The following is a 16,057-nucleotide window of genomic DNA, read 5'->3' on the forward strand; positions in this document are numbered from 1 at the left end:
TTTTGCAAGATGTAAACAACACTGGTCCAGAAACACTTTTTCTTTATTTTTATATGTTCCGTTGTATTTTATCCCAGCTTTTATGTAGGTTTGTTTACATCTTGCAAAATACATACATGACACACTACTGTGAGCAAGTAAGACTGCTGATGCGCAATATACCGTACATGAATTACCCATAGTAGATCTACACAGGTGGAGCTGGGGAGGGTGAAGGGTTTCTGAAAGCATGCTGCATCTGCAAATGAAAAGGCTGACCGGTATTTTAAGGTTGAGCAGTGAGCTCATTGGCTACTGATAGAGCAGGAACGAATCAGCTGCTTTCTAGAGAATGATCTGATTGCAAACAGACCCATCAGCCTGCGCCATCAAGAGTTTCATGACAGATCTTTGTATTTTACCTGGAAATCAACTTTTAGGATTTTATTTTACTATTAATCAGCAAGGACACATTAAGGCCCTGTTTACACAAAGGGATTTATTATTTCTAAAAACTCCGGCCAAAGTGGAGATTTCTGAAAACGCCGGTTATGTGTTGTCGTGTCAACTGGGAGAAAAGGGGTTTTAGGTTCTCTCTTGTCGATTCTGAGGATTCTGATTGGCTTGCATGGCTTTATCCTTCTCCCTACACTGCCGCCCATAAGTTTGGCATAGATATGATGGCGCTCGACGGCGTATTTATGCGGGTGTGCGCACGATGCTATTATTGAAAACGGAGAGAGGGAAAATATTTATCTCTCTAAATACCCGGATTTGTGTAAACCTGGCCTAAACTATCAGAAGTGAGAGTGTTACAGTGACCAGTGCGGTGAAATGTGTCTTTTGAAGCTCTATTAGATAGGGTAAGCAAAGTTTTTTATAAACACTTTGTTACACTGGTTGAAACTCTCCACATCCTGATATCAATCAATAATATAAATGGTCTAAATATATATATATATAAAAAGTACATTCTTTGGAAGTCACAGAACCAAAAAAAAGTTTGCAAAAAAAAAATTGCTTTCATGCCTCATATTTACCATTAAAGTCCCTGTAAAGTCAAAATTATTTTGTTCTGAGTTTGTCACACCACAGAAAAATGTGTTATTAGCCACCCAGCCAAATTTGAATGATAAAAAAGCCGACAAGTACATAAAATAAGCTATCAAAGTCTTGAAGAAATGAGCAGTATTCTCCGTTTTTAAATAAAGAAGATGCGAATGTGTTCTATTGTTAGGGGGGGCTGCCTCAGTACCCTCAGTGCGTCATCAAGTAGGGGCATGTCCAGGAGCTCATGGGCTCCAGTGCATCATTGAGCCCTGTTTTAGACACGCCCAAAAAAATCCGGAAAATAGCAAATAGCCTCCACAATTCAGTACTTCACTGTTCACAGACTTTGTAATATGTTTTAGCAATACATTTGTAACATTTATAAAGTGTTTAGAATTTTTTTGTAGAATAGCCTTTACAGGGACTTTATGAGACGTCAAACCCTACTCGGAGCGGTTCATGTCCTCGGAATTATACGTTTTAACGGCAACACTATCAAAGCCGAAATAAATCTGCAGCAGTCAGGTGGTACAAGTCAGAGCTCTCGTGATGCTTTGCAGACTCTGCTCTGTCTGTGTGCATTCATGTGTTTTGGCTTTGCCATCACAGGAATACATTTTTTTTTATATTAAAATAGAAAGCAGTTAATACTATTTCACAGTATTACGATTTGTACTTTTTTCAAATATGCAGCCTGAACCAGGAAGTCCCTGCGCGAGTCAATGCTTCCTGGCTGAAATAGTGCACAATAACCAGTTTCACATGTGATTGGAAGACCAGTGACTGTCTCAAGTCGAAGATCTACCATACCGTCATTTGTCCTGTTGCTCTTTATGACAAAAGAATTAGAACGTCATCGCATCAAATGGCGCCAGCGATCCAGAAAAGAGGACCCTGCTACTATGCGGGATAAACGCTAAAGAAGATTTCAGGTTGTGTGGTACTCCTAGGTCACTAATCAAATATAAACATTGTGACACTGACCATGTGATTTTTGTACAGATGTCAGCTATTCTTGCTTTCATTGAAGCAAAAGATGCTCTCTGTAACATTGTAAATCATGCTGAGAACATTGGGTTTCTGGCTTCATGCAACTCAGGTGCTGTCATTAAAGAGATACTCAACCGTTTCTTTCAAATTAAACTATGGAGAACAAGTGCAAGGGAGCACTTCGACTCGGTGTAGTAATATCATCACTCGTGAAAAGTCCTCTCCCTCTCCAGAGTGATGATATTACTACGCCGAGTCCATAGATAGATATGCGGCGAGTCGAAGTGCTCCCAATCACTTGCTGTGGTATTCCGCTTAGAAAAGTGCAACGTTTTGTTTTGTGTCACCATTCTTGGTAGAGAAACTGACACATACACATACAGTCCCAAATAAAGATTTGTAAATTAACTTTGTTTTTTTATTGCGATTTTACTTTTTTCATTTTAAATAGTGCGTAATGTTGCTGTTGGTGCATGAACAGTATCTGCAAAGTTGCAGCGCTGAAAGTTCAGTGTGAGCATTTAAAAATCAGGAAGTATAATGCCTACAAAAACGACTCGATTGGGACTACAGCTGGGTTTTAGACGTCACTAACCCATACATTTACATCAACCCTCCCTCCGGAATATGCAAAAAAGGGCATGGCCATATTTCTGCGGCTCGTCGAGTGTGTTGTGTTCACCCAGCTGTCAGGTCTTCTGTGTTCGAGCTTCCCACGGACGCTACTTCGTCAACAATGGATACAATTTATGTTTGATTATGTTCCTGAAAATGACAATCGTAATTTAGCTCTCTGTGGTGTGCATTTTACGGAAGACAGCTTCCAGAATCTCCACGAATTCAATGCCGGATTCAACAAGAAACTGTTACTAAAACATGAAGCAGTTCCAACTTTAAAACCAGAGACACCAGCAGTTGTTGGGCCACAACCTGTAAGTAGGCTAAGACTTTATCATTTTAAATATACTTACATGTATAATTTCAGACGTAGCCTTGTGTTTTATTTTTTTCAAATGCCAGCGCTGGCTTTATAGCCACTAGGCTACTAGTTATGCTATTTTGTGTCTACGACAAACGCGTACAAACATCATGGACCTGAATTTTGTATAAGTACTAATGTTTTAAATATATTTTCATGTATATATATATATACACTTTATGACGTTATTTTCGATTTTATCAAGAACGTAAACCAATGCCGACTCTGTTTGTTGTGTATATAACGTTAGTAGCCAGTCAGTGTAAAACAAACGTGTATAAAGTTAAAAAAATATAGGCAAATTACCATTCAGAAACGTTTTTTTAAGAGCCGTGTTTAGGGAGGTTCTGCTTGACTCTCTTCATCTCTTGAATCTGGCTCTGATACTGCAGTATCGACACCATCATTTACTGTACATTGGACCAGAGCGGCTCTGCATTGGACCGGAGCACATGCACATTTCGCCCGTAAAGGGAATAGGAGTGAACCTTCCGGACAACGTGAGTTTAGCCATTCACAACACACCGGCCCAAACTAACCAATCTGAGCCCACTGTCTGTTTCTGAGGGAGTGGTTTCATAGACTCGCGGCTTACAATAAAGGTGAAATTTATGAAAAATAAGACTTTTAAAAAAAGAAAAACCACGAATACATGTTATATTGCACCCCATAAACACAATCATGCCAAGAAAAAAAAGCAGTAAACCACCCCTTTAATTACTTTATACAAATAATATAATTTTTAACAAAATAGTATTAAATTAGGAGAGGAAATCAAATAAAAACATGTCAACTAGTGGTCTTAAACATTTGGACTTCACTGTCCAACTCCACTCAGCACTTGTATATGCATGAGTACAATAATCAAGAATTTTATGTGTTCACCTGTAACCCTCCAAATACCACACACACATTCCAGGGATCAATAAGATTTAACAATGCAGAGTTGATTTTTGCCATCCTAGCATCACATCACCAAAATGACCAATAGAGCAAATCAATGGCCACACCAACACATAGAGTACTGTGTAAACCAAAGGCAGCATTAAACAGTGAGCAAGAACGCAAGCAGGAGAAAGATTGGCCCTAGAAGACAGAAGTATACTAAGTAAAACAGAGAGACAGAGGGAGGGAGGAATGCGGTTTAATGGACTGCTGGATTTACTGAACTCTCAGCAGTAAATTCATGTAACTCCCCACATCTTAAAAACACCATCCCTCAGTTTACAACAAGGGCAAATCTCACTCAAACACTGTGGGGACTTTCCATTGAATTCTATGGTTTTTATATTGAGGTTGTTATATTTTATATTCCCTAAACTTAACCCTCACACATGCATTTTCATTAAGGAGGTATAATATTTATTTAGTCATGCATGTCTAGTTATCTCTTTACTATTCTTATGGGGAAATCTGGTCCCCATAATGTAACAAACCTGACCCAGACACAAAGATCAATGAATATAAAAATACAGAATATTGTAAATATTTCTTAACTGACCTACCGGTACACACAGAGACACACAGAAGTACTCACCACTGTTGTTCTTATTCCTGTTCCTCAGAGCACAGGTGACAGGATCTCCAGGAGCACGCGGATTCTCCACATATTTGGGTGTCCTGATTGAACCTTGAGACAGAGCAAAAATGAGAGAGACAGAGTGTGTGAGTGAGAGAGAGAGAGAGAGAGAGAGAGATACACACACGCACATGCACACGCACACACACACACACACACAGAGACAGTTAAGTCTTTCCAGATGGGATTGTGAGGCTGGCGATCTGAATCTCCGGGAAGAGCTGCGTGCGGATCGGTTTGTGTGCGAGAGTGTGTGTGTGATGGTTGTGATCGGCTGTCCTGTACTACCAAAGAGATTCCAGAATAAACAAGGAGTCTGTAATGATTTTAATCTCCCTGAGCAGTCCCTCCTGTGTCCGTGGAGTCAGAGACAAGCTTTATTGCCATGATTGTCGACATATACAACATTTCCAAAGCATGAAACGCACTTAGACTAGAGAAATAGACAATAAAGAAATTAGGACAGTAAAATTAAATAAAAATCGTCAAAGTAAATTCTGTAACACTACAGTTCAAATGTTTAGGGTCGTAAGAATTTTATGTTTTTGAAAGAAAAAAGGTCTCTGCTCACCAAGGCTTCATTTATTTGATTAAAAAAAAACATGATAATAACTGTAATATTATGAAATTTTATTGCAATCAATTAATATAAATATTACAGTTATTTAAAAATGTAATTTATTCCTTTAACGGCAAAGCTGAATTTTCAGTCTTTAGTGTCACATGATCCTTCAAAAAACATGCTGATTTGGTGTTTTTTTTATTTTTATTAACATTTTTTTTTTTTTTTTTTTTTACATTTTTTAATTTTTATTATCAGTGTTAAAAACAGTTCAATAATATTTTTTTGTGGAAACCATGATGCATTTTTCTAAGGATTCTTTGATGAATAGGAAGTTCAAAATAACAGCATTTATTTTAAATTGAACATTTTGTAAATGTCTTTCTTGTCATGTTTGATCAATTGAATGGATGCTTGATAAACAAAAGTAATAATTTCTTATAATCAAAAACTTACTGACCCCAAACCATAATCATAGTTTAGAATTTGGTCTATAATAGTAGAGCAAATAATACATCAAATAAAATAGAAAATACTGTTTCAGGGTTAACCCGCCAGCTGAATCAGCTCATTCACAGCCCTTGCTCGCTCTGTAAGAATATTTCTTCCATTTAACTTCACAGCGGCTCATCAAACATCAGACAGGAGCATGAAACATGAATAAGGACACATCTCCACTGCCGCTCAGTTATGGCAGTCATTTTCAGCGCTGTAACCATTATAACTGACATATATCTTCCCCACTTACTAACTGAAGTTCATCCCCCATACACTTGTTGAGAAATAATCTTCATATATTGAGAGTTTTGTTTTGATTACTCACATAAAAAAGCCTATGTGAAATGACAACATAACAGAAGCATTCCCAAAAATCAGTTTGGACTGTTTATCACTTAATTAGCTGAAGATTTATAATGCATCTCGACTTTTCAGATTATTCTTGCACCTTTGGTAATATTGCATTACATATTTAATGATTGTTTGGAAGACAACGATAGCGAACGAATCTGTGAGGTTATAAGGTTGTAGGATGCTTTATCTCTGTATTAAAATAAACATGACTCAGCGTTTACATATGAAGTGACATTATGCCTAGTGCTATTGATTATAGGACAAATTTGACAATGACTTGATTGACACCAGTGAAAAGTATTCTATTTTTTTTAATAATGTGAATAAATGTTAAAATGAGCTATAAATGAGCAAAAATAAGCACATTTTGAATTCATGTTGAAAATTGGTCTATACAGCCCCCCACAGGAACAGACACAGCATTGCAGGCACAGGAATGCTGCCATTAACAAAAAACTTTAAGGACCCTTTGGGGAAATTTATGACAGATAACAAGATAAATTTTATAAAGCATGATTGCAAATGCTGTAAATTGCTCCATTTTACATTAAAAGTCAACCAGGAATGAATCATGTTGATTAATGGTAACATTTGTTACATTTCTGAATGTTTTTTTATAGAAAATGTGTTCTATAAAGCATTTTAATTAAAAACACTTTTAATTCAGCAGCACATAGGGCTGATGTGGGTATGAAATCACAAAGATTGGGTAGAACAATAGCTGTGTGTAGCCAGCCCAAAATATCGAGCAAGTTTTTGCCAAGTTCCCAGAAACTGCCAAGTCTCTCCCATATGATTGGCAGCTCTCAACATGAATCAGCAAAGAGCTAACAATACCACAATGATAACATAACACCAGTGTTGGGTAAGTTACTTGAAAAAAGTCATTAATTACTAGTTACTAATTCCCTCTTCAACAATTACTCTCTCTAAAAAGTATTTAATTACATTTAATTACTAATTACTTTTAAAATCCCATATCAATCTCAACCATCTGAATAACACAAGGATAGACATGAATCTCTTTTAATTCTTTCAAATAAATACTATAAAATTGCATGAATTATCCTTAAACTTACCAAGGAGGAGAAGATTACATTATAAAAACATACTTTTTAACATCAGACAATACATTTTGATGTTAAACCCACTATTGTTTTACGTCTGATCTCATGACATTTCACACTTTTTTCATACATATTTTACAATAATTTATACGAATTTGTACGAGTGCAGTCGTAATATTTAGACACCTCATAAAATGCATACGAATCGCTGTGAGATCGGATTGATCTATACACAGTATTTACCTCAATTAGATCAGAAGTAACTGTAATTAAATTACAGATAAATGAAGAGTAATCCCTTACTTTACATTTTCAAGGGAAATGTAATTAAATTACAGTAACTAATTACTTAGTAATTAGTTACACGCAACACTGCATAACACAGAATACACAGTATATGAAACAGATTAATTCATCAGTTCTCAAATGATCTATAGCAGCTAGCTAAAAATGTGCAGCTTATGGAATCACAAATTTGGGAAAAACTGCATTTTATGGTCTAGTTTGCATGACCTACACTCATCCTTAAGTTAACTTTGCCCAATTTTGTGCTGTGACTTTTGACCTTACAATGGTCCTGACATTTGTCCCATAAGGCGATTGCTTCTGTCGCCCTCAGCCCTTGCGGTCCTCCTTTGAGTACTTACTTTAGTGATGTTTGGTAGTCACATAGACCAGTGTGGTTCTGAAATGTTTTTGCTTCAGGACTCCGATTCGGCATTGAGCATCACATAAACGTTGTACAAAAATCCAAAGTAAAAATGTATTCATATCCATATGTAGATACTATTTAAAAATAAGAATCTGGGCAGCCAATATTTCACTGCACAATACATTTAATGTACTGATTTAATGTACTAAAGATATGTGAGCCTTCCAACAGACTAGGATTTTCAATTTATTTTATTCCTTTTTTTATTATTATAAATATACCATTACCAGGTCTAGACATTAACATCCACCAAATGGAGGTGGATCAGCAATGGCATGTAACAGTCACTCCTACTAGCCACTTTACCGGTTGAATTTTATTCAATATATATATATATATATTTAATATTTAATATTTATATAAATATTAATATTTATAAATATATATTTAATTCAATAGTCAATATACATTTATCAATTGTAGTCTTTTAAAAAGGCATCTGAAATAATAAATGAAGTGCAATGTAATGTGTTTTCAAAAATATAGATTTTTCAATACATATCGATATATATCTGAAACTCAACACTAATTTTCTGAATAATAGATATACAATACCAGCTATGCTTTCTCATATCTTCGACAGCGAGTTGACACACAAACCTGCTTCCCCACACTCACTCGTTTCATTTGCTCCAGATGAATATTGTTGCCGTAACATTGCTTGAATTTCGGCGTGGGATTGAGCATATCGCACATAATTTTATTCAATCCCGCAGATTTTGTACTTGTACTCAAAGTGTGCGCACATAAAGCCTCCTCTCTGTACTAAATTGAGTTATTTTTCGCTGCATATTGAGATTAAACAGTCAAATACAAAGACAATAATGCAAAAATGCTGGTCTTGGCGAGTTTTTACAAAAACAAGAAACCGCATGTGTAACAGTATAATGAATGCGTGTGTCAGGTCTTAAAGTGACAGCAGCCTAATATACCTGCTGCCAAATTATGAGATAATACAAAAAACATCTGTTTTACCCCATGGTATCAATGTCAAAATTGTAGCCAGTGAAAACGCTGAGTGGCAAGTAACATTAGAAACCCAGTAGCCACAGTGGCTGGTTGAGCAAAAAAAGTTAATGTCAAGCCCTGATCATTACTTGTATTTGTTATCTTTAATTTGATCTCACATTGTAAAAATGCACATTTTTGTGCGTACCGTATGAACTTGACACTTGAAATTGCTCTCGTACGCACCTGATGACTTGTTTGACCGGACGGGCGATAGATAGGGTTGACGGGGAGGGAGCAGAGGGGAGGAAGGGAGGGAGACGGACACTCCTCTGGTCAAACTCGGCCTCAGCACCTCCTCTGCAGGGTACGGCTGGACTGGGAGTGGCCCACTGCCATGATTCTGGAGAACCACAATCCCCTCTTCCTGAACTCTGTGATGGAAACTGGGGCTGACAGATTGACTTCCTAAACAAAAATAAAATAGAAAGGCAAAATCCTTGATTAGACTTTTTTTTTATTACAAATCTTTTTTGCAATTTTTAAAGTGCCCCATTTTGTTTTTTTGTTTTTTTTGTTTTTTAGATATTAGTGTATATTATATACAGCTGTTTGTTAGTGTAAATGGTTTAAAGATCAAACTGCACAACAAATTCTTAACTGCTTGAATAAGTAATTCCATTCTTCCATCCTGCAAGAACCTACATGTTTTGGAACAAATTTGCATAATGCTCATCTATGGTCTTCACTGGCTGCCCACGAATAACACTTTGACCCATCCTCAAACACTGTAGATGTAGCTGAGGCTAATGGACGGTTCATTTCCGATGATCACAACAGATTGGGCCATCTGACTGACCATCTGGCCAATCAGAGTAGAGTAGCCTCTCGTAATGGAGGGATCCTTTATTGAACCATGTCATACACTGTGGTCATGAACTGCATTTTTTAAATGTTCTATAAGGTCCACTTATAATGTTATCAAGATTTTTTTTATTTTTACATCAAAAGACATCCTAATATTGTCTATCCTGTTTTTGACCCTCTCTTTGAAACTTTTGATAGACGTATCACACTCAAGACTAATGCCCATTGTTATGATTAGGTAACAGTTTTGCATATTCAAATAACTTCAATGTCCCGGCTATTACATGAGTGGAATTGTTCAGAGAACTTAAAAAATATCCTGTTACGTTGAAACATTTGTCAACTATGTGAAACATTTATAAATATTACAAATGCTTTATTAGTCTTGGTTATGGCAAAGTGAGTGCATGTGGTGTGAACACCACCGTTGTTTTGACAGACTGCTCAATTGTAAACTGGCACAATTGTGTCCACCATTTGAATACCACTGATCTATAACAAACAAAGCAAAGCTGTCGGATATAGTCTTTTATTATATCGTCTCTCTGAAACGCCTGCACCAAACGGTGTCTTGTTTAAAAATGTATCTGAAGTAAAATTAAGTGAAAATTAAGTACCAGGCTTGTGCAAAATTTCGAATTTCAGAATTGGCCTCCATTCAATTCATGAACTGGAATTTGAATTGAATTGATTCCGCCCCACAGGAAGTTGAATTTGAATAGGAATGAATTGGAATTAAACTCATGGTAAGTCAAAGAAATTCCGCACAACATAACGCATTTTGACTTTCTCAGTTCGTGCAAATGCACATGTAAAATGTGAGTATTTCTTTTTTCCCACATTAATTCCCCACATGTCTAGTACAATTATGTGGTTTTGTTTTATTAATACAGTGTATATTTTTTCTTGATATACCCTGAAAGAAAGGGGCACATTGTAACATTTCAAGCTGTCACCACATGACAAAAATATTAAATAATGGCATTTTTTAATAATTAAAAATAACCTAATTTTTGAGTTTGACAACAAACACACCGGAAAACACAGCAATACAGCATAGTTCAAAACAAAATAATAATTATTAGTCTCAGTCTTTATTTACATGTTTCTCATGTTTTCTCAATATAATTCATTATTTATGTATGTTCAGTGATTAAGTTTTCTGAATTTTTGCACAATTTTTGCTCTATATTGTTGAAATGGCAACTAGTAAATACACCAAGTTTTGTCATGCTGGCATGTGTGGAAGCATTTAAGTATTTTGTCCACCTTAAAAAACATTTTTTCCCCTAAAAATTTATTAAAGTAATTCTGGGAAATCGAGTCATGTTCCATCATGTTCCACATAATTACAATATTTGTTCTGTGACTAGACATTCATTGCTGGGGGGAAAACATCGCTGGTAGTTAACACTAATATAATTTATAACATGCAATGCAATACAATCATATCTGACATATACTGTAAAGCTTCATTGTTAAACACTTGACCTAAAATATCTAAATGAATTTCTTCGAATTTTTATTGAATTGCAGTTCTGGATCCTGTTTTTGAAATCAATTCAAATTCAAGAATTGAATTGGAATTCAGTGGTCATTCTCAATTCAATTCTGAATTGTGCACAAGCCTGTCCCTCCAGAAAAACGTGATTATGCGATCGCTGAATTCAATGCAAAATCAGCCAAAGTCCGCATATTTATGCAGGGGCCGCATTTTTTCAAATACGCCGCACTTTCGTCGCATAAATTGCCGATTTACGTGCAAAATATGCGGGGTTTGCATAATTTCATAATCCTCGCATTTTCGTTGGAAAAAAATCCCATGTATCTTATGAGAAAGTTGAAAAATGTTGCGTTTGCTTCACATAAGAGCAGCCATTTCCCCCTGTTTCAATGGGAACGTTATGAAGTGACGCAATTACGCGACGCCAGACAGACTCACGGAGGCGATTGACTTCTCACAAATCGAACTTGTATAACTGTCTGTCGCACGTTCTACTGTCACATCGTTACTTAATAAACAACATAAGATAAAAGAAGTAGCATCAAACAGAAATTACCCGCACACATTGGGTGTTCGAGGCGCACATATAACACTGCAGACAGTTCAACAGGGAGCGCGCAGCTCTTAAAGGGGCCACACCTTATTTACACTCTTACAGTCTGAAATAAAACAAGATGAGAAATTAAATATTCCCAGCACTTTCTATGATGTAGTATTCTTGTTTATCAAAGGAAGTAATAAGAAATGACTCTTACATTAACAGGATGTTGGGGGAATCACTTTTTTTTCTCTTTTTCATCAAACTGCAATTTTTGCAAATTCCTGCAATTTCATCGCATAAAATTGCATAAATATCCCACATATTCCATCGCATTTTTAAAGAAAACGGGCCGCATAATCAATCAATTTTTGCCCGCAACAATCACAAAACCCGCAACAATCACACGTTTTTCTGGAAGAACTGAATACTATTATGGTAAATGTTAAATATAAATCGCAAATTTTTTCACAAATTTTTGGAAATTACCACCACAAAATCAGTCATTTTGATCGCAAAAATCACAAAAGAAAATCGTGAAATCCTGGAGGGACTGACAAGCCTGAAATGTACAGTGTCTTATTGACACCCTCTGAAACTTTGTTAAAAATAAAGTTACTCCATGCTTTCTTAATGTTAAATGTTAATCTTAATGTTAAGATCACAAGGAGGGCAATGCAAAGACATATTTTTCCACAACTTAGCACAGGGTTCCAGATTGCGACTTTTGAGAACGTGCGAGTTGAAATTGTATGTGGTCGCATATGTGCGAGTGGACACTCGCTCAACAGAACGCCGTTGTATGCTGCAGTCCGTAACTTAAGTTCAAAATGAACGAGTAGGCTACATCATGAATCCATTTTCCAAATCATGTTTTTGACTTTTCCTGCATCACTACGGTAAGCCTATAATAAGTGTTTATATTAAAATTATTGTCCAAAATCCATGAAAATCCTGGCAATGATAATTAATATATTACAGGTGTTTATGCTGCAACACAGCCTTTGCTAGCTTTGGTCCATTAAAACCACTATTCATCAGCATGCATTGATCAATCCCATGGCATGTAGCAAAAAAAAAAAAAAAAAAAAAGGTGAGACCAAATCATATGCTGGTGCAATCAACTGAGAAAGTTGCTAGCACCAGTGCAACCAGTAGAAAAGTTAGTCTGGAGCCCCGTAGCACTGCAAAACATCTTGCAATCCTCAAAGGCATCTCTATCGTTTTGTTGCTTGAGTAACTTTGTATTTGCATCTGTCTCGTATTTACCACGACATGACATGCACAAAGAGGTGGGTAGAGCTAAAGAGGCAATGAACTAAAAGTAGCCATTGATGTTCTTCTACAGAGACCGTCTTTAATCGCACAATGATGTGACAAAATACGAAACTAGTCATTTTGGCAACTTTTTTTTTTTTTTGTAAAACTAGTTTTTGGACTAATGAGGAAGTCGAGTTCTGAAACTTACAGGATTTCTATAGAACAATGACCTCTTATGTGTCAAAAGATCAAGGAAAACTGGATTTCTCAATTCACGATCCCTGCAAACGCACATAACTCTGTAGGAGTGATCCGTTCAACATGAGTCACTTAAAACCATAATAATAAACATTAAACATTTTGAGTCTCTTAAACTCTCAACGTCTTAAATCAGATTCATTTGCTGTCTGAGCGGTGAACCTCTCAACAGTTTCTGCTGCTTTCCAGCTGGACGTCAGAAATCAAATTAGCTAGATATCATTACCAATGGCTTTTTGTATCCAAGCCTTCAAAACCACTATAAAAACATACAGACAAACTACTAAGACTGTCTTATGACCAACAGTAATACTATACATCTTTCTCCTCCTATAATAGGCTCTTTCGAAGAAAGCTGAGAATAATTTAAGCCCTTTAAACATTCCAAAGCAAACATACAAGGCCTGAAGTTCCTCTCACCGCAACAGGATTTACTGTTGATCTCGCCAAAACTACACTGGTTTTAAACAAAATGCCAACAGAAATGCAGCTTTTCCTAGTATAGCCTGCCATATTATGAAGAGGACATCCCTGCAGTCCTTTTGGAGAAAGATTGATGGACACAGACAAACTCTAGACTATTGTCTGCACATGAAAATTAAAGTAAATGGAAAAATTGGGTTTCCATATTTTATGGGGACTTTCCATATAGACAATGATTTTATACTGTACAATACTCTATCCCCAATCGTAAGTCTACCCATCACATAAAACTTTTATGTTTGTCGTCGAGAGGACTAACATTAGTAGCCTAACCTCAAGCAGTTAAAACAATGCGACAAAAACTAGGGCTGTCAAACGATTAATCGCGATTAAAAGTCAAAAATAAAAGTTTGTGTTTACATAATATATGTGGGTGCACTGTGTATAATTATTTTATATATATATATTCTATTTTCCACTATTTACTATAACTATTTTCCATAAATAATATTTTTTTCTTTAATACTCATGCATGTGTGTGTATATATATATATATATATATATATATATATACACACATACATACACACACACACACACACACACACACACACACACACATATATATATATATATATATATATATACACACACACATACATACATATATATATATATATACACTGTATACATACATATATATATATAAATATATATATGTATACATATATATATATATATATATATATATATATATGTATACATATATATATATACATATATATATATATATATATATATATGTATACATACATATATATATATATATATATATATGTATACATATATATATAAATATATATATATATATATATATATATATGTATACATACATATATATATATATATATATATATACACATACATATATAGATATATATACACACACACATATATACATACATACACACACATATATATATATATATATATCTATATATATACACACACACACACACAAAATAATTACAGTGCACCCACATAGATTACGTAAACACAAACTTTTATTTTGGATGCGATTAATCACGATTAATCGTTTGAGAGCCCTAACAAAAACACACGCAAACCTCACCCAAATGTTTTATATTGCAATTGTAACCATCTATTTGCATCAGTTTATATCCAGCTGGCTAAGCTGGCAAACAAATCAGAAACGCATTCGAATTCAGTTCTTTTTTCATCACTACAATACATATTATTTGATTAGCTAATCATCAATACATATTATTATGATTATTATCACATGTTATTATGATTATGACTACCTATTTTGATTTGCTAATCATCAAATGTTCTAAAATAGAAGCAAATAAAGTGAGTATGTAATATAGGTCTACTTTTATGAAATTCGAATGGCCATCTTTAAGCATGACTCTTTGGATTTACAATATATGAAATGGTACTTTGAAATAAGATTCCATTTTAGCATTAACTAAGGATAATAAATGTTGTAGAAGTATTATTCATTGTTAGTTTGTAAATTTCAACATTTAATTCATTTGAAATTGAGTTTTATTTTATCTGTTATTACATTAGTTAATGTACTATGTTTTTGTCTAGTAGAGAACTTATTTTAATATATTCATATTTTTATTTCATTTAGCACATTTCAGTTCAGCACTGTTTTACTTGGACAGTTATGTTTGTTTCATTAAAAAAAAAAAAAAAAAACATCGGTCAAACCTAAATATCGGTATTGGCAAACCTCTACTTTGGACAGAAAACAGCATGAGTGGTTTCTTGCCCTTGAATGGTTTAAAGTCATATTATATAGAAATGCACACAAAAGAATTCAATAAGAGGAATCAAATTTTAATTTAAAACAAGAATCCGATTCCTGACCTCAAGTATCTAGTTTGTAGATAACCAAGACTCCTCTAGTTTTTCAATGTATGGAAATTTGCCTCTAAATATACATTTATATTTACTCATTTTAATTCACTCAATTAAACCTTTGAAGAATACAAATAAAAGAAAATAAGAATAAATACGAATTTGACGTCTCAATGATTTGTATATCATATAGGTTTGTTGATAATTACATTTTGTTGTAGAAACACCTTCCTTTTTTAACATTTTTTTTTTTCATTTTACTTCTTGAAAAGTGATTTTTTTTTTTTACTCCAGTTCCAGCATTCAAATAATACTTAACCTAAATATTAAGTTTCACTCTAGTATTGAGACTATGTGACATGGCCATAGGATGGAAAATTTGCTACCATGGCTTTCTTCTTCCCTTTTATTGGAGAATCGTGGTCGGTCGCCTCTTAATGCAGCCCAGCAAATCAAGTCTGACTAATGACAGTCTACTCCAGAGAGCTCTGACATTATTACAGCCCTGCATTCATAACACAAAAGCCTGACCAAAATACCGACCAGAGACTCCATTCATCAGACATCAAATATTTATCAGAATATAAATTCAGTCG

The 16,057-nt window shown here is 34.9% G+C and overlaps 1 protein-coding gene across 4 annotated transcripts in view; it reads right to left on the reverse strand.

Annotated features, from left to right (window-relative positions):
* tanc1a (tetratricopeptide repeat, ankyrin repeat and coiled-coil containing 1a) overlaps nucleotides 1-16,057 on the reverse strand; it is an 87,365-nt gene that overhangs the window by 52,092 nt on the left and 19,216 nt on the right. For all 4 annotated transcript variants that reach the window (XM_039689411.2, XM_039689409.2, XM_039689410.2 and 1 more), the window contains exons 3-4: nucleotides 8,965-9,186; nucleotides 4,536-4,628 (exon numbers count right to left, since the gene is read on the reverse strand). In XM_039689411.2, the coding sequence (XP_039545345.2) occupies nucleotides 4,536-4,628; nucleotides 8,965-9,186 (315 nt within the window). The remainder of the gene's footprint in view (nucleotides 1-4,535; nucleotides 4,629-8,964; nucleotides 9,187-16,057) is intronic.

This window comes from Pimephales promelas, chromosome 8 (assembly GCF_988280905.1).
Source record: "Pimephales promelas chromosome 8, fPimPro1.hap1.1, whole genome shotgun sequence".
NCBI lineage: Eukaryota > Metazoa > Chordata > Actinopteri > Cypriniformes > Leuciscidae > Pimephales > Pimephales promelas.